Below are 18,061 nucleotides of genomic sequence, written 5' to 3' on the forward strand. Positions count from 1 at the left end.
TAAATGCAGCAATTGATGCCAAGAGAGCTAAATTGATAATGACAAGAATTGCACTGAGGGAAACCAAGTCCAGGTCCCAGGTTCACCGTTGATGCTGAAGCGAAGTTGTCCGAAGCCGAATTGGTGACAATACCGATACCACTTGACTTGATCCACGTGACACCGCCCACCGACACTGTGTTATGATTGGCTACTGATAAGCTGGGGCCATGGCACGGATGAAATTTGTCATCCGAACCGCGGCCTGTCAGTCCCCGTAGTTAACTAACAAGTAGTTAACTAAGTAGCTACTTAGTTCACTATGGAGAAGCACTATGGTTTATAGGTACCTCTTCCACTTCCTGTCAATCCAGAAGATCACAGCTTACGGAACTCGAAGCAATGCGGTAGCGCACAGCGCTAGACCCAGAGTTATGTTCTAGATCATATTCCTCCGACACGAGCTCTCATAATGACCGCTTAGAGCCAGTTTAGTTGGAAGGATGGTGGCTAGGTACCCTTCCAAGTTCCATCCAACACCAGCCCCCTCCTCTCGTTGATCTCAGCTGCACCCCCGCACTACCAGAGGACGCGACAGCACTACTACAGGTGGCATGGCTGCAAGGCGTGGCTAGTCGGAAGAGGGGAAGGTTGCATTACTCAGTCAGAGCCTCGAGGAAAACTCACTCAGACCCCGACGACCAAGCGGAGGGGCAAGGTACAACGAATAGTACCAGCAAGCAGGTCAATATCACTATGGAGGATATTGCCAGTATCTACTAAAGAATATTGATGCGAACACTACCAAGTACAGTTCAAGAAACTTTGTGTTATGTCTTTAAATCGACAGGGCTAAGGAGAGATGCTGCTGCTCTCTACCTTGCCCCCAGCAATGAATTCTTCTTCTTCTTTCTCTGCAAATAGTGCGGTTAAATGTAGCAATAATGACAACGAGCCTCCCAGATGCATGAAATCATATGTGTGCCCAATGAATCCCCGCGGTAACCCCAAAATCAAAGACAGAATTGCCAGCCCTCATGCTTTTGTCACATATGCACCAAGTCTATACACTGCGCCATCGCCCAATCTTGGAAATCATGATCTAAAACATAAATAATGGAAAGCAAAGGAAATCATGGGGGGATAAGAAAAGTCAAGGAAAAAACCAAAAAAAAAAAAAAAAACGAGTCAGGCTATACCACCCAATATGAGCCAAGAATCAAGCAAAAGTAGCAAAGGCAAGGCAATGCGAATTTGAGCAAAGGAAATAAGCCTCCAAGCAAGAGTAGTTGAAAAAGACAATGATGCGAGAAGAAGCGACAGTTGCTTCTCGCGATAATGAAACAGGAGACGGAAAGGTCTATTGGCTGAGCTTCGACTTGTCAGGCTCGGGTTCAGAAGTGACGTTCAGGTTGGCTTGCATTAAGTCCACGTTGGGAACGTCCAGGTCATCGATGCTGGTGCGCGCCGAAGAGAGCAATCTCCGCACTTCCTCGGGAGAGCCGTCTTCCTTGCCTGCAGTGAAGGAACCCCGCAGCGAGTCGCGGTTTGAAGTTGGGCCATCGCATTCGGCTTTCTTCTCCACGTCCTGGTCTCGCTCCGATTCCTCCATCCAAAAGCTCTCGATGGCGCCAAGGATGCAAACTATTCCACAAGCCCACCAGGCTAGCACGGAGTATCCACTTTCGAGACCCTTAGAATGAAGCAAGCCAGTAACTGTTGGGCCGAAAGCGCGGCTCAAGCTAGCTGTCGAGGCGGCCGCACCGTTTATGGAACCGAGGACTTTAGAGGACGGGGCAGCGTTGGCGAGGAGAATAGCAGTAGCAGGGAATGCGATGACGTGCAGTGTGATTTTGCTGATCAAAGCGACGTAGGCCGCAGCAGTTTGGAGCTGTTCGGGCAAGAGAATAAGGTAAGGGACCATGAGGTAGAGAGGCGGCCAAACGAGCAACACGAAACGGAACACTCTCAGTGTTCCAAAGTGACGAACGACGAATGGGAAAAGCCACAGCTGCGCGATCATGGAATAGACGCCTTGAACCGCCAACATGAAGCCGATTTTACTCGTAGCCAGTCCCAGACCACCGGTAAATTTGAAGGGAAGCACGACATCGTCGTCTGACTTGGGGGTGCTCAAGAAGACGGGCATGAGTTGGTCGAAGGAGACACTGTGGCTGTTGTGCAAAAGTCAGCGTCTGAAGAATGGCGGGGGGAAGAGAAGTGGGGAATGAGAGGGGACTTACTATGCAAGAATGCCATAGGCAATGATGTTGAAGATGACTTGTTTGGTGAAAGCCTTGGGAGTTGCGCACGGCTCGCCCTTCATCTGCCCCTCAATGTCGTCATCCGCAGACAGGTTGTCCGATTCCTTCATCGGACCCAGACGAGGCGAACTTTCCGTGCTTCTGTACTCTGGCGGAGGGACATCCTCGTAGTCGTAGTACTCTCCCTCTCCGGTCAATTCCGCTTTGGCGTCCGTGGGCTCCGGGAGGGATTCGGGAGAACCCCTGACTTTCGCAACGAGCCAATTGCCCAACGCCAGGCCGGGATCGCGGCGGTGCTTCTTCTCCGGATGGGTCTCCTCCAGGAACAACAGGCCAACAACGATGCCGGACACTAAGACGACAACGCAGACCAGGTTGGGCAGCAGAAACGGAAAGCGATCGAAGATGGTGTCACGTTGGAATAACCCGGGATAATTGTCGCATGGTTGTGCCAACGCACCACCCATAGCGGGCCCGATGATCGACCCAAGGCACCAGACGAACGGCATGATGGAATAGGCCCGGGGTTGGTGCTCTTTGACAGTGACGATCTCTGCAACGGTGGTTTGAAGCACGCCAATGTTGCCGTTCAGCAGGCCTCCCAGTGCCCGGGCGATCATGGCAGTTGGCAAGTTGGGAGCGAACCCGAAAACAACCATACTGATGGCAGTTCCAATCAAGCCCATGACGAGGACAGGCTTTCTGCCAATCTTGTCACTCATCCGACCCCAGAACATGCCTGCGGAGAACTCTGCAAAGGTGAAGGCCGATGTAATCATTCCAGCATACAGGGCGATCTTGCGGTCGTTATCTGTTACGTGGAAAGATTCGACCATCTGGTAAACATAGGGGAATATGGACATAAACGCGATTGGTTCGCAGATGCGGCATAGTGCTGGTATCACTGTCAGTCTCCATTGGATCGCGGGGCCAATAGTACTAGTATAATATTGCGTGGGGAAAGGGACATGCAATAAGAGGTAGGTAGTAGTAGATGAAAGAGGGGTGCGTGCATGCGCAGCGATCAGGTACCCAAACAGAAAGCTAAAATAGAGAAAAACAATAGACTAGAATAACAAGCGATTGACAACAAAACAAAGTAATGGGCCGAGGGACAAACAAATTTCCTATTTGCCATATGCACGATCACGGTTGGGAATTGGGCGCAAAGGAATTGTCACAACAGTCAGTCCAGTAGAAAAAAAAACGTACCTAGCACAAAGAGCTGGCGGACAGGGAAGGCGGTCCAATCACCGTTGCCCTCACCATGCCGCCGGCCTTGTAAACATGACGGTCGTTTGAACATGATGTTGGTTGAGCGGTCACCCACTTGGTTCACTCGCTCAACAGAAGGAAAGAAGAATTGAAGGTTGTTGTTGTGTTTGTTGTTCGCGTGAAGTCTTCGAGATCAAACACGGAGGGCGATATCGGCCTGCGTCTCTTGCAATAATAATATAGAGCAAGACAATATGCGAGGCCAATGGCCAATGATTTCGGGGAATGTGTCTTCGGCTGGAATCTCCGCTGTAACCGAAGGGAGGGAATGTTATGATGATAAGATCGCTGGACTGAAGACAAGAGGACTCGGTTTGTTAAAGGGGGTTCAACATTTCTACCCCCCTGTCGTCAATCGATGCTGCAAATCCTTTTTAATCTTTTTTTGGATTTTATTTTCCGTGCTTCTTGTTCCCGAGAAACGGCTAGACTGTGTAACTGCAAGGGAATCCAATGACGCAAACTTTGAGTGGTGAGGAACCCCAACGGTGATAAACGAAAATCACAGGGGGAGGAAGTTGAAGGAGAAGAGGAGTAGAAGTAGAATGGCTGGTCCGTCGTCGTTCAATTGAGGGTGTGTGTAAGGGTAATAATGATGATGGGTTGGCGGGTGGAGGTGGTAGGAGAGTAGGGCTAATGGGTAAGTAGTACTAAGGTAGCAGATATAGTAGCGGAGTGCAACAGATGGAGAGGAGAAGAGAAAGAAAGCGCTGCAGTCCACGGAGGCAAGTGGATTGTATTTAAGAAAGATGGCGGAGAGAGGGAAGGTCACATAAAAGGAGAAATCTGGACGGGCAGGGAATTAAATGAAGTATTTCCAGTGGATTACCTAGATATGTGATCAGGCGAAAAGACTAAAACGTCAACGGTTCAAGATAGTAAGTATGGGACAATGGAGCAAGCCTATTTCGGTTACAGCTGTACAAAAGGATGCAGGATGCAGTCGACAGCAAACAGCTGAGGAATAAGGGGATCCACTTTCATTATTAGCATGATTAATATTTTATTGTTATTATTTTATTTTCTCGAGGGAAGGGAAAATAAAAAATCCAATTTTTCGATTTTTTGAATTATTTTATTTTTTTTAAGGTATGATGCGGGTGGACTACGCGGAGGGGAGGGAACGAGAGATGGATCGGAACCATCTGACACGGCCGTCAAGGCAACAAGACAAAATAATGGGGCACCACAAGAGACTTGAAGTGGGCGGAAAGGGAAAAAGCAGCAGGAAAAAGAGAAAGCAGCAGAACAGAACCGGAATCCGAGAAAGGGGTGGAGCCAATAGCAGAAGCGAAACAATACTCTGTCTCTCTCCATTCAAGGTACTACGTACTTACGGGGCATACATCATGTTCACTCCCACCTTGGGTTACAACTTGAGTAAGTATTACTCTCTCATTTTCTCTTTGCCAGTAACGTCCCAGCCGTGTCCGGGCAGAAAGGGAACCAGAGGGAAACCGCCCGGTTACCCATGTAAGAGCGGTATGGCCCTTTGATTCCTTACAGCACAGAGAAAAAAAATAATCAGCCCGTGATTTTCCCGATTGCAAATATTAGCCAGGAATAATAATCAGCATCATCATTATCGAATCAAACAGAAATAATGTCATAAGGGGAAAAATCAGATTGAGATCGGAGCTGGAAATGTATCCATCAACTAGACCTACTGTCAGACCACACTAAACACTCAAAGGGGAAGACGATTAAACTAAAGTAAGCAAAAGGGAAATATTGGGGAACAAAAAATAAATGTTAAATAACGAAAAAGGAAAGATAAAAAAAAGATACTCCAGGATGAAATGAAATCAAGAAAAATGGGGACGAAAAATAATAATCCATAATAATAATAAAAATAAAAATAAAAAATAAAAAGTAGAAAGGAAGCAAAAAGGGAGAGAAAAAGGCAAAAGGAGAGACACAGCGAGAAACCGCAAATTGCCCCATTCCAGAGCCGCCGCCGCAGATTGACCGGTAGGACCCATGGACCTGAGCCCCGGGCTCCGGGGAACAGTCAGAGGTGAGTAGTTGAGTAGCTAGGAGCGCGCTAAATTGGCCCGTAAGGCAATGATGATCGGCTTTCCAGAAGTCTGGTTTTAGTGTGACTTAGTGAGATGATAGATCTAACAGCACCTCCAGCCCACTTTCAATCACAGTGACCAGCCCGCTTCCCCCCCTCCCCTCTCAAGTCCCAATAAAGGGGATTACCTATCATGGCTAAACTGAATGGCGAGTGAGTTGAGTGTAAGTGAGTGAGTGTATGTGCGGCTGTAATTACACTAGGGAAGCTGCTGTCCCTCCACAAAGTAAATGTCTTTTTTTCCCTCTCGCTCTGCCTCCCTCCCTCCCTTCGGCCTGATCCACAGGAGCGGAATTCTGGAAGAGCCAGCCGGTTCCCACCCTCATGCTTGATCAGTTGACGGATCAGGTAAAAAGGGGATCGCCCACAAAATTACAAAAAAAAAATAAAAAAGGAAAAAAAAAAGAAAATGTATGCATCAAAAGTGCTACGAACTGAGGTCCACACTCGGTAGTTGTTGTTGGTAGTTGATGTTGGACAAACAAAGAACTACGCTAATCATGACAACATCCAACAGCACAAGCTACCGTGGTATTACAAATCAGGAAGCAGAACAACATCAAATATAGGGAAGGTTGTACTTTAGCAGTCAGTTGGACTACAATGGACGATTAGCTAACAATGAAACGGGGGTGCCTTGTTTGGGGGCTGCTTAATGGTAAGAAGCGGTGAATCGTGCAAGATCAGGGAGGAATACACATCGGCAAGTCGAGCCAAGAAATCAAAGAGTGTACAGTAAGGGAAGACAGGTTTGAGGGTTTGGTGATCTGATATGGAGGAGCGGAAAATCGGAGCAGTGGGCATAATACTGATCAGCCAAACAAAGATAAGAAAAAGGGAAAGCAACAAGAAGAGAGTGCGAAAAAGAGGGGTTGGCGAAGTGGGTAATTAGTGAGCGACGAGAAGAAGAAGATCGCTGGGAGAAGTTGATGGGAGAGCGGAGAAACCAAAAAAAAAAAAAAAAAGAGGAACAGGTGAAAAAGAAAGCACAGCGTAAAATTGGGGGAAAGGAAATAAAATCAAAGCCCACATACACACATACATAATACATACATACATACATACACAGCACACGGGACCATACACAGTTAGAGAGTAGATACCATCATCCTCCATTTGCCAAAAGTGGGACTGATAAAAGGACTGGCGGAAAGCGGGAGGTGAGCAATCGACAGCCAGCCCTTACGGTGAGAAACCACGCTATTATTTCATCGCTTGACTGGAAGTGGACCGACAAAAGACGGGGTGGGTGATCGGGAGAAAACCGATTGACATTTAGTGCGATCACCCGTCAAAAAGGAGAGAGAGAGAGAGAGAGAGCCTACTTACTACTACTAGTACTATCAGTATTTACTGGGAGACGGATTGCGACTTCTCACCCCATGGTTAGTTGCTTACATACAAGGAGCCCAAGCTTAACTAGAGGGTTGTATGATCGTTGTAATAATCAGTAATAAGTGTCCCTCGTTGTCCTTAAGCTCGGCACCTAAAGTAGCAAATGGACTGAATCCGAGGGCCACGGTGTTATACCGTACCCAAACGAGCAACTTGACCAACCTCACCCATGACTTCAGGGAGTAGATCGAGCCATGCTATAAATCACTACACAGTGATGACCGCTCGGCTTCTCAAGCAAATGCCCCGGAACTCTAATGCGATCTTTTAGAGGGCATACTAGCTTTGTCTGGTAATTGGTAGGTGACATTTACAGTACCTGGGGAATTCTGAAGAGAGGAGACTGAGAAAGAGGGAGTTTGTGGATGAGTAACAAGGGCAGGCCTGTCTTGTAACTAAGTCCGATGTGAAGAAAGGATCGAAGAGCCAAAGAAGCGAGGAGGGCGAACAACATTGCAGCAGGTGATCACGGGGGTTTGATTGGAGCTCCCGCCGAACTCTATCTATCTTGTTTGAAGGTTTTTTTCTGCGCTGTCGGTCCCAACGGATAGACGGAAGTGTACAGTAAGTGAGTAATTAACCATGGTGTCCATACCGAACTGCATTTTGTTAGGATACCAATCGTAAATCCCATTAAGATCATTCCACGCATCCCTGGGGCTGCCGATGAGTGTGGAGGGATGGACATCGTCGCAGACTCTGGGTCCCCAGTGAACTCCCTTCTCGGATTCCTTTGACGTCATTCTATCTACTAGTCCAACGGCTAGTGCTCGAGATTTTCCCCGTGTTGCTTGGAGAACCTCTTAATTGAGACCTGAAACGGCGGGTAATGCGAAAAGTAAGTTCCTGGTACCTAATGGTATGAGGCTAATGAGCCTGACACCCGACGACGCACCTTCAAGGTCCTGTCCGTCTGTCTTTCTCCTCCATCCCCCAGTTACGAGGTTACCTAGCCACAGCTAAGTTTTGCTAAGTATTAGCCGCCGTTGGTGTTGTTTCCCAAATCGCGTGTCTCTCTTTAGGCTCTCCGGGTGACATGGCCAAATATCCTACTATAACAGACCAGGGGTGTGGGTTGAGAAAGATACTTACTGGTCATTTTGCTCCTCTGATAATGCCATTGACCAACTGTGATCGCGTTATGTCTTTTACTTAATTCCGCAAAGTAAGTAGTAAGTAGTAGCCTTCCTTCCCCATGAACACATAAAAGTAACGCTAAGGGCGGGCGGAGGTGGGAAAAAAAAAAAAAAGGCCCAACTTACATAGTACCAAGTATGTAACATTACGTGGTACTCGGTAACGAAGAGAGAGGAACAGGTAAAAACCCACCGCTGCATAAGGTAAATAGTACCATGTTGTGGATCTCATAGTGCCTGACCTAGCGCGGTTGAGATCTGGAGCCACGCGAGCCAAATGAGGGTCAAGAAGAGGGGGAGAAAAACAATGGAAGCTTGCGAGCTGCAAGTGATCTTTTGACCATCATGATGAATAGGCCAGTGGGGCGCTTTGATACGGACGATCGACCATTAGCATCCGCCCACCCAGCAGGAAAGAAGATGAAGGGCGGACAATAAACTCGGGCAGCTCAGCAAAAAGGCATTTGCAGAGCAGCGGACGACGTCATTACACTTGAGACGGACAGTAGCAGGCAGCTGAACCCGCTGACCTCTACCAGATCATCAAAGAAAGTGAAAAAGGGGGTGAGGGGGATAGATTTGGTACACAAAGCCAATGGGGAGGATCCGGAAACACCGCCCGCCGAGTTGAAACCCGACGACTACCCCGTTGCTCTGGGCCAAAAATACGTACGTATAGGAAGTCAGTAGGAGTTCTATCCGCCGGGCGGCTTCATGGAGGAGCCGGACGAAGGAGCAGCTAGGGAAAAAGAAACCCTACCCAAGCTACTAGATACCACGCGGGAGAGACGCAACCCGAGAGCATGCGAACGAAGATAAGTCGGGTCGGGTCTTCAAAGCCAATACGAGTGCTTCCTTGAGGATCCCGATTGGGCTATTTAGGGATTTTCGCGACAACGTGCTGTCGCAGGATTAAATTTTCGAGTTGGATGCATTACTTGCATCCAGTAAAATGGAGCTTACCCCTCATTTCCCTGACAAGCAAAGACGACGACGGCCCTCCTTGGGTTTCAAGGATTTGCTAAGGAGCCGTCAACCCAAACGGCCCGTGGTTTGGCGGTGTCTGCATGGCGTCGGTTCAGAAACCATGATACTGGACAGGAGATGGCCGAGTGGTCAGCGGTCTTAGCTCGAGTGACCACGATCGTGTCCAGCTTGATAACCATTCGGACGTTTCGGAGGAAAACAGGAAACGGACGGTGAAATGTCATCGCGATGCGCCTAGTCTCTTAGCAGATACATACGTGCTGCTGTGCATCATGTGAGCATGACCCGTCGCAGCTGAATGAAGCACGGGCGAGTCTAAATTATTGGGTGGATCAAGAGGGGGGGACCCTGAGATCATTAGCTACAACAGTCGACCGCTAGTATACTTGTATAGGTATACTTGTAACTAGGCTAATTGCATGAGAGCTGGCGACAACTTCCCGTTCACAATTGGCAACTATGATGTGCTGTTGGTAGTAGTAATAGAGGGAAAGAAAGGATGATGATTGATTAGTGAGGAACATCGGTGTGTGATGCCCTGCCCGCTGATGCCGCTGCCCTGCAGGTGCAACAACTTTGTGCCAGCTGAGATGGGAGAGGGGAGGGGGGGGGAAAAGCGTCGGTCTCTGCCCACTTCACCACTTGAATTGAACCACCGCCAAAACAAAACAGAGGAAAATTCCGGCAGGAAGCGGTGAAGAGCCGAGAGAGGAGGGGCTTGCAGGCTGCTGGGTAACTTGGGTACGGACCGCCTAAGCTGTTGGCCGATAACTAACTACTAACGTAACTATCACCACTGACTGCATCACGATCCTTGTGCCACCAAATGCGGGACAGACAGGCTTTGTTTGTCAACGTCTGTCAAAGATCCTGGCCGGTTTTACCCTACTTACTGCAGTCCTCGTGTGTCTTTATTTTGTTCAAGAACCTTTGCGATAGGTCAGCTGCCCCCTCCCCCGGGGAGTGGGAAAGGAAGAATAACGCTCTGCTGTGCTTTGGGCAGAAATCCAAGCGCGGGCAGTCGCTGATGCTTGCTTGAATCATGCCTGGCTGGCTCGGGATCGTTCACGGAGCAGCAGTAGCAGCAGCAGCAGCAGCCCTGGTCCGCCTTGCAGGGAGCAATGAGAAACTTACGGTGAGCGATTCAACATTACACACACAAGCTGATCCAATACCCAGCCACGGTAGCCAGGAGGGCAGCTGGCAACAACCTTCGGGAAGCAGTTTTCCGTTTTGACAGCTGGGCTTAGATCAACTCCTCATGCAAGGTCGATTGATTGCTGCTACTGGTGGCATACATCCATGCCTCTTGTTATCGCACCGGCGGGGCATTGGGCTGCCCCGCGGTACATCGCTTTTGCTGCAATGGCCGGTTGGGAGAAGTGTCAGAACCAGGCTGGAGGAAAGGAACCGTAACATCTGCCCATTCATCCGACCATCAATTATCCTTCTTCGGTATTGCGGGAGGATGTTAGAGGCTGTCCTGGATTATGTCTGTCCCTCTAAGCAGCATATCGCGTCTTGCGTTAGTGATCTTGTCAGTCTGATCACAACGACAATACATCAATACTATGCCTCCCTATCACCTAACCCACCTATTCTCCGATTCGTTCAGTATCCTGCAACGACACTCAGCATTGAGCATCTTCATTACTGGCATGGGACTCTATCTAGTCATCGATGCATGGCTTACTGGCGCATGACGTTGACTCTATCAGCAGGTCTCTGCTCCATACCTTTCCAGCCTCTTTCTCTCTCGTTTGTTTTTTCTTCTTCTATTTCTTTCCCTAACTCTTGAGTTTCGCTCGCGGGGCGATTTTTACGTTACCGCGATTCCTTCTCTCTGACCCAGCACATGTCTCAAAGCTTCAGCGAATCCCATTAACTTTTCTCCGTATGGAGTATTGAGTAGTCCTCCGTAGCGCCCTCCCAACTCTCGGGATCCACGGCCCACCTGGAATCAGCTTTGGAGGGACAAGCCACCCGCTTCCGGTCTGCGGTGGATCGTTTTACAGGCGCAGTTCCCGCGCCAGAGTGTCGGGTCCGCCTCTTGAGTCTTGAGGAATCCTATACTGTGGCGGATGAGACTCGGAGTGTCTTTGCCAGTCCCACACTGATTGAATTTCTTTTCTTTTATTTTTTTTTCCTGCTGATCGTCTAGTTCTCAATTAGGTCATGCTCGATGTTGTCTTCCATCATGATCGGATCACCCGATAAATACAAAGTAACTAACTACTAGTCTGTTAGTTAGTTGTGTCGGTTCCGTCCTGACTTACCCTAAGTCAATTCGGTACTGTCGGCGCATGGCCGCATGTTTCATAGTAATTGAGGTGGTTACCCGACTACTATAGACGGTCCACCCCCCCTCCCCATACAGTCACTATCTACATGATGCTTCGTCAAGCAGATGTATCGAATGCTTCTAGAAACCCCCGTATTGGAGTATTTGACGTCAGCGTAAATTATTGTGCATCATGCCATTGGTGTTGAACAATAATGTAAGATTCAGTAAGATACTGCTCGTTGCAATTGCTCGATCGGTCAACACCGGCAGTCAGCGTGACTGCGGCTGTGGCGGGTCAAAGAAGCCCCCAGCAGTAAAGAGACTAGTAGTTACTACTACGACGGTGGCAGGACTGAAAAGCCATACAGTAAGTAGTGATCCAATATTGAGATCCTTGAGTGTCTCTCAGCTGGGATCCCTGGTCTTCTGTCAGGATTACGGACATGATCGGTTCGATCAATGTGGGGAACGGCGCAGGTCATACGCAGTCAACCACCAACCTACTGGGGATTTCCCTGTTAGGAGATAAATGGTGTGTGTCTTTGAATGGCATCCGTTCCATCGGTGGTTGCATTTGCATCTATGTAAAATCCTCGGAGTCTCTCGGTCTTACTTTATCTAATCGCTAAATAATGCCGATAATTACCCAGTCTACGTTACCTGTATGCAACGCAGTCGGTTCGAGTCAGAGAGCCAAGCGGAAACGGAATTTTGAGACTTTGAGAGTGAGAGAAGGGTGTGAGATCTGAAGAAAGAAAGGAGGAAAACGCAAATAGAGACCCGCAGGCTTTCCCGCCTTTCGGTTGGAAGATGGAACAACTAGTTATCAAATGAGACCAGCACCTCGCTGTTTTCGTCAATCTCGAGACCTTCATCTACTACTCCATAACCCCCTTCCAACGTCAGGAGTAGTAGGATAGTAGGATAGACTTTGAAACGAACCAAGGTACCGAGTACCGGGTAGGAAGTACCGGACCAAAGATAGAGCTGAGGAGAGGTACGACTCCACCAGGTACCTTTAGTTCACTACCAGAACCGAAGGTCTTTGTACACTGGAACCGGCTTCACCTCCCCGAACCAATAAAACCATATAGGCGGTCAGGTGGATGGATGGCACATTTTGGTGGATGTGAAACATCGAACCCGAGAAAAGGGCGGGAATTGCATCTCATCTCGTCTTTTTCTCTCCCTCCTCGCTTTTCGCCGAGTGCGTCACAATCCCACGCCGGCTCGACGGAAGGGATTTGGAGGCAAAAGTACGGGCGAATAGTACTTCCCCGTCGCTGGCTGCTGGCTTTGGCAAATCGAGCCACCGTGGCTAAGCCAGCGGGGCTGGGCAACTTGCACCGAAAAAAATGCCTTCCTTCTTTTTCCTTCCCTCTGTTTTCTTTTCCCCACCTCAATTGCCCCCCCCCCCCCCCCATCAAAGGGCGAAGGGAATAGCGGACTTGGCCGGTCTTCGTCTTTCACTTACTCTGTTCTTTTTTCTTTTCTAAATTAATTAAGTGTCATACAGTAGTATCCAGCATCAGCTGGGACGGGATGGAATCTGTTCCATCCAGTCTCCGTTTTCTATCCGTCTCTACCTATCGCAATGCGAGATGGAAGAATCCTTTCAGCTGGGATTAATTATGGGGGCGCGGCGCTACAATGGCGTAACTATCGACGGACTCGACGGCTCAAGTAAGGTTCAGTCTGGATAATGTGTCTTCTTATTACGGATACTACAGGATAAAGCATGTCTCGGTTCCTGGAACCACTAATTTCACTCTTCCTCTTCATGCTGACCTATGAAAGAACTCGGTATGTAGGCGACCTGCTTGAGTACTAGGCAGGTAGATGCCTGTACCACCTACACATGTCAGCGGGTTCTCAACAACCGCCATTGTCCTCCTGTCTTCGTGGCAAAGCTGACCCCCCAAATCCACCACCATTCGATAGGATGCACCGGTGGTCAGCGCACACACACACACAGCACCCACATACACATACACTACACATTAAACAGTAAAGGGAAATTAAATCCCGGATTGAATAAGGAGTAACTTTCAAAGAAGGACTTTCGTCTCCAACGGAATTGCGGATCCGGTCCCGCGGCGACGGATAACAATCGAGGACCATGGGTCTGATCTCCAATCACACTCGGCTAGTCTCTCAACTCTCGCATGATTGATCGATTCCGCCTTCCTGTTCCCGCCTTTTGGCTTTTTCAGACGGCGCACTATTTGCATTCCGCCCCATTTTAGAGCCATCATAGCCGTCCTCTTTTTGATCATGTGAGCTGCAGGGGAATCCCATCCTCCCCCTTCCGGCGGTACCAGGAACCCCATCCCATTCGCTCAGATCCCTGCACTTCTGGAATCCACTGCGGAGCCTCAGACCAAGTTGAACGGCTGTATATCAAGGCCGAGGTGGGCTAGTCCCTGTAAGTGAGTCTACGACTGTGTACTTTGTACCTGTCGACATGGGTCGGAGGGAACTTGTCCCTCGCCCCAACGTGCGGAATCTAGCCTTTCTGGATCCATCAACTGGAGGAGCCCCTACCTCGATTTACTCCCTCGACACAGTATATGTACGCTATTCCGTAGTATCCGACAGGGATGCCAAACAATGGACCATAACTTTAAATCGCAATATGGCCCGGTACTTTATGCATCTCAGCTTGTTCATGGACGTCATGACTAGTTCGTCGATCGCGGGCGCTGATTTGCAGAAGGGCCTGCCTATCCCTGTGACAGCCGAACTACTGCATCCTTGTTCACAATCACAGACCTCAAACCAGGCCAATGGCATTGTCATGCAGGCGGTCTGCTGCGAACAGCATCCCACCACGCATGGTAGTGCCGAAACAAGATGAGCCAGTGTCATTTCTGGAATTGACCTTGATCTGTCACTCTGGCAGCATCCGGGTCTGCACATGGGATGCACAGCGACTTGGCTGGTCGAGGCCTATCTAGACGGGTGGAGTCCTGTCAATGATCTGCCGTGTCTCGACCGAGCTTTTGCGATAATGATCCTACTCGCAGATCGTAGGTCGTGGAATGACGGTCCACTGTGCAGCAATAAGCCCGAATGGTCATTTAACTCCACGAATTATGCAGTCATGGATATGTCCATGTTCTATTTCGTCAATCGAGAAGCGGCATGGGCATGCCATTACAGGAAACAAGGTAGTCTAGAAGACCCACTGTGCAACTCGCCATACCAAGATTATGCTCAGCTACTATTGAGGTAACCGGGCTCACGTCACACAAATCACAAGGTGTGCTACATACGGCACCGAAGCCGGTGAGCCCACTTTGCACGGTGGACTTAGCCACCACCTGACCAAGTTCTCGTCGCGAGGCCCTGGTGCGACAGGCACCGATAGTGTAACAATGTGGTGACGGTGGGTAATCGCCCTGCGGTACTTTGGACCTTTTGCCTATCAGGGAAATTATAGTCAGCTTCGCAGGCTGGCAGGTAGCAGGTAGCCTACTTGGTAGGCGCCGTCGCGCAGGAAAATACTGCCAATGGTCGCTATTCGGTCGTAACGTGTGACCAACGGGCGTGTCGTCGCATATTTGCCGAGCTGTCAATCTACAGGCCGCCACCGAGGCAACAGGTGGAAAAAGAAATGACGCTAGGAATCATTTATCGATCACTTCGCAACAACGGGGCGGGAAGAAATGGAAAGAAAGAGACACTAGATGGCAAGAAAGCAAAAATCAAAAAGAAAATTTGAGCTCCGATAGGGGGAATCGAACCCCCGGCTGCCGTGTGAGAGACGGCGATGTTAGCCACTACACCATATCGGATTATTTGATGTTATGGTTTCTTTTTTTGACTATATGTCTCACGGCCGTTGCCTGTCAGATCTAGACAACGTTGGGTGTCGCCTTCCTCCATTGCAAATCTGCCATTGCATTCAGATAACTGTGAAATTGTCCGCATGCACCTTCAAGTTTCGGGCTGGCTGCCTTCACCATGATACTAAGCTGGGCATCTATCAGCCCTGCTTGTGATGTAATGAGCAGGGACTAAGAGAATGCATTATCTACCTGGTCCGGAATGTGTCCTAAGGCAAAGGCATATCCCAGGGCAGCTCGTGCAGGATATATCACCGCAGATTCCGTGCCTGTCAGCTTGCCAACATTGACTCACCCACTTGAATTTGGACCACGGAAACCGGTTCTGATCCGGAGAATGCAACTTTTCTAGACCGAATTATTAATTCAAGACTTGGATGGCCAGACCCTGGAAACACACCCCTTCGTCATGTGATCGACTGAGGTGCTGGAAATATACATTTTACGCGCCGGATGCATTGCATCTGCATCATCCAAGATGAGATGAGGCGGCCGATAAGCTAGCGTAAGCTTCGACTGGATAGAACGACAAGTCGATCCTTCGGGCAGGGATTTCATCCACTAATGGACAAAAGTACCCATTTCCCAGTCGCCCCTCACTCCATTCCCCAGAAGCATTGAACAGGAAAAGTCCAAAAAGCAAAGCCATACTAACTAGCCGGGCACCCGGATCCGATCCGGGACACTAAGACCAGCTAGACTAAGTAGACTCTCACATTTCAGCTCTCTTCTCCCCCAACTTACAGCATACAGTGGCTATCCGCGCGCACGCCAAAGGAAATAACAGAACTCTACACAACTTTAGGTTCTTTGATACATCCACACGGGACGGGAGGACATCTCCGGCTCCCACTATTGGAGCATTATTCCTTCCCCCCTGAGATGTCATGATAACCCAGATTTTGCATTGAGCTCTTGTTTGTCTGTTTGCTTTGTTGATCGGGTTTCATGATGGAGATCTTGGTCGTGTGGTCGGCGATAAATGGACGTCAAGTTCATTGGATGAGAGGTGCGTCAACATCCACCCCCTGCTGATCTACTACCAAAGTAGATACTAATTAACTAGCAGCATGTACTGATTTAGTCCGAGGGACAGATGGGCACCCACACCCTAATATCTAAGCCTGTCCACTACGTCCACAACAACTGAATATCCACAATATGTAAAGCCATGCATAAGTCCTATCTCCACTCTGCCACACACACACCCTCTCGACGAAATGGCCAAGTCAAGTATCTATTAACTGCGATAAGTTTAGCGCATCCACACCCATTCTACATTCGACTAAATCCGACAGTCCAGATCAGGTCCCCGAAAGGTAAAATAGAAAGTTGACACGTCCAAAGAAGAGCCCACTGGCCACTTAGTTACTGACTTGCTTCAATCACGATCCACAATCACGCAGTCTTATTTATAATTCAGCAACTCTCTTTTTCATATGTAGTATTTTTATCTTTCCATTTTGCCACTGTGGATCGGTCCAGATCGCAGATACAGGTACACACCCAAATGAATGATGAATAACTGACTGGGTCTACACAATAGATACATAGCACACAGTAGTAACTACAGTAACCAAGCACCAACTATCCCATCCATCCATCTATCACCAATGACCCCTACTGCATCTGCAGATTACTCCCAACATACCACTACCTATAACGACAGCACCAAGGGAAAGAAGAGACGAAGGACCACAAGGATATGTGGCTCAACAGCTATGGTGCCATGCGACTCAACCAATTCCCGGGTGTGGCGAGTCCGCGCGGCATTAGCCCTGCAGTTGAAACCACCACCACAGCTACCGCTATACTGTAACACAACACCTGACTTGCCCGACTGATTGACTGACTGACTGACTGGCTTACAATCCAGCCCAGTTGGGTATTTGCCGGGTGAGATTTGAGCGGTCTACTGTATACTATGCATAGGATTGCATCATTGTGCGATCATTTTCTCGGGATATACTTGCTGTATGGGATGGGAGTATTATGCATGTCGCATGGTGCGGTTGTTGATATATTGTCTATCAATTATTCAGGTTACTTGAGTTGCTGTTGTTGTGGCCCGATTTGATGCCTGCCTGCCTGCCTGCCTGCCTACCTACCTGCCCGTCTGGTTTGCCTGTCTGTGTGTTTGTTTCTGTACGCCCTTATGCTGGTGAACGTTGGTCGGTGTTATGGTAGGCTGTCTGTAGAAGGGAAAATAAACCCGTGTCTCAGTTTGCCGGAGGTTTCATTCTATTTCTTTATTAGGAGATGGTAGCCTAGGCCCAATATGTCTTGCTTCAATTGTCAATTATAAAGTAAATTTACCAGAACAGAGATTATAGCGTGATATAACCACCAATGCCGATATAGACACGAATAACCCCATCCACAACCAGGCATCAGACATCAGACATCAGACATCCCCCATCGAGAAAAACAACCCACCAACCAAGGTACTCCGTGATGACTCCCCGTATCATCGCCGATATATGCGCGCAAGGTATCACCGCAACACAGCAGAGACCGGGCAGCGCAGCACAGTGCAGTGCAGTGCACATCTCCCTCCCTCCCTCCCTCGCACACACTGCATCTGTGATGTAAGCCGACACAACCTGACCCAGTCCAGCACAGCTCAGCTTGAGTGCGTCGAAAAGAAAAAGTTCTGCCCGATGTAGTGCAAGACAAGTGAAGATTGATCGTTGGGCCTGGCCGCTCTTTCAGACAGACAGACAGCCAACCTTCATTCTTCGTTGACTCATTTCGTAAGTGTTAAGTAAGCTTGACACACATACTCCTGCATATTATCACTTTGCTGACTGTAGCTT

The 18,061-nt window shown here is 48.9% G+C and overlaps 2 protein-coding genes and 1 non-coding gene across 3 annotated transcripts; 1 reads left to right on the forward strand and 2 right to left on the reverse strand.

Moving 5' to 3' along the window:
- Positions 1–1,217: 1,217 nt before the first annotated feature.
- BO88DRAFT_37295 (MFS transporter) lies at positions 1,218–3,409 on the reverse strand. The gene is made up of 2 exons (XM_025704252.1): positions 2,223–3,409; positions 1,218–2,153 (listed from the first exon to the last, which is right to left on the reverse strand). The coding sequence occupies exons 1-2, from the start codon at positions 3,104–3,106 to the stop codon at positions 1,340–1,342; spliced, it is 1,698 nt and encodes a 565-aa protein (XP_025563407.1). The 5' UTR covers positions 3,107–3,409; the 3' UTR covers positions 1,218–1,339.
- Positions 3,410–13,713: 10,304 nt separating this feature from the next.
- Positions 13,714–14,730, forward strand: BO88DRAFT_37447 (uncharacterized protein). The gene has a single exon (XM_025704303.1). It carries the CDS (start codon positions 13,862–13,864, stop codon positions 14,252–14,254), a length of 393 nt encoding a protein of 130 aa, XP_025563408.1. The 5' UTR covers positions 13,714–13,861; the 3' UTR covers positions 14,255–14,730.
- Positions 14,731–15,122: 392 nt separating this feature from the next.
- BO88DRAFT_t142 lies at positions 15,123–15,194 on the reverse strand. The gene has a single exon. It is a non-coding gene; the product is annotated as a tRNA-Glu (tRNA).
- Between the last annotated feature and the right edge of the window lie 2,867 nt (positions 15,195–18,061).

This window comes from Aspergillus vadensis (assembly GCF_003184925.1).
Source record: "Aspergillus vadensis CBS 113365 unplaced genomic scaffold BO88scaffold_10, whole genome shotgun sequence".
NCBI lineage: Eukaryota > Fungi > Ascomycota > Eurotiomycetes > Eurotiales > Aspergillaceae > Aspergillus > Aspergillus vadensis.

Excerpts from the sequence above, each read along its gene's own strand:
- BO88DRAFT_37295 (XM_025704252.1), bottom strand. The coding sequence starts at position 3,106 with ATGTCCATATTCCCCTATGTTTACCAGATGGTCGAATCTTTCCACGTA. Across the intron at positions 2,154-2,222 it reads GCCTATGGCATTCTTGCATA|CCACAGTGTCTCCTTCGACC; the intron begins GTAAGTCCCCTC and ends TTTGCACAACAG.
- BO88DRAFT_37447 (XM_025704303.1), top strand. The coding sequence starts at position 13,862 with ATGGGTCGGAGGGAACTTGTCCCTCGCCCCAACGTGCGGAATCTAGCC.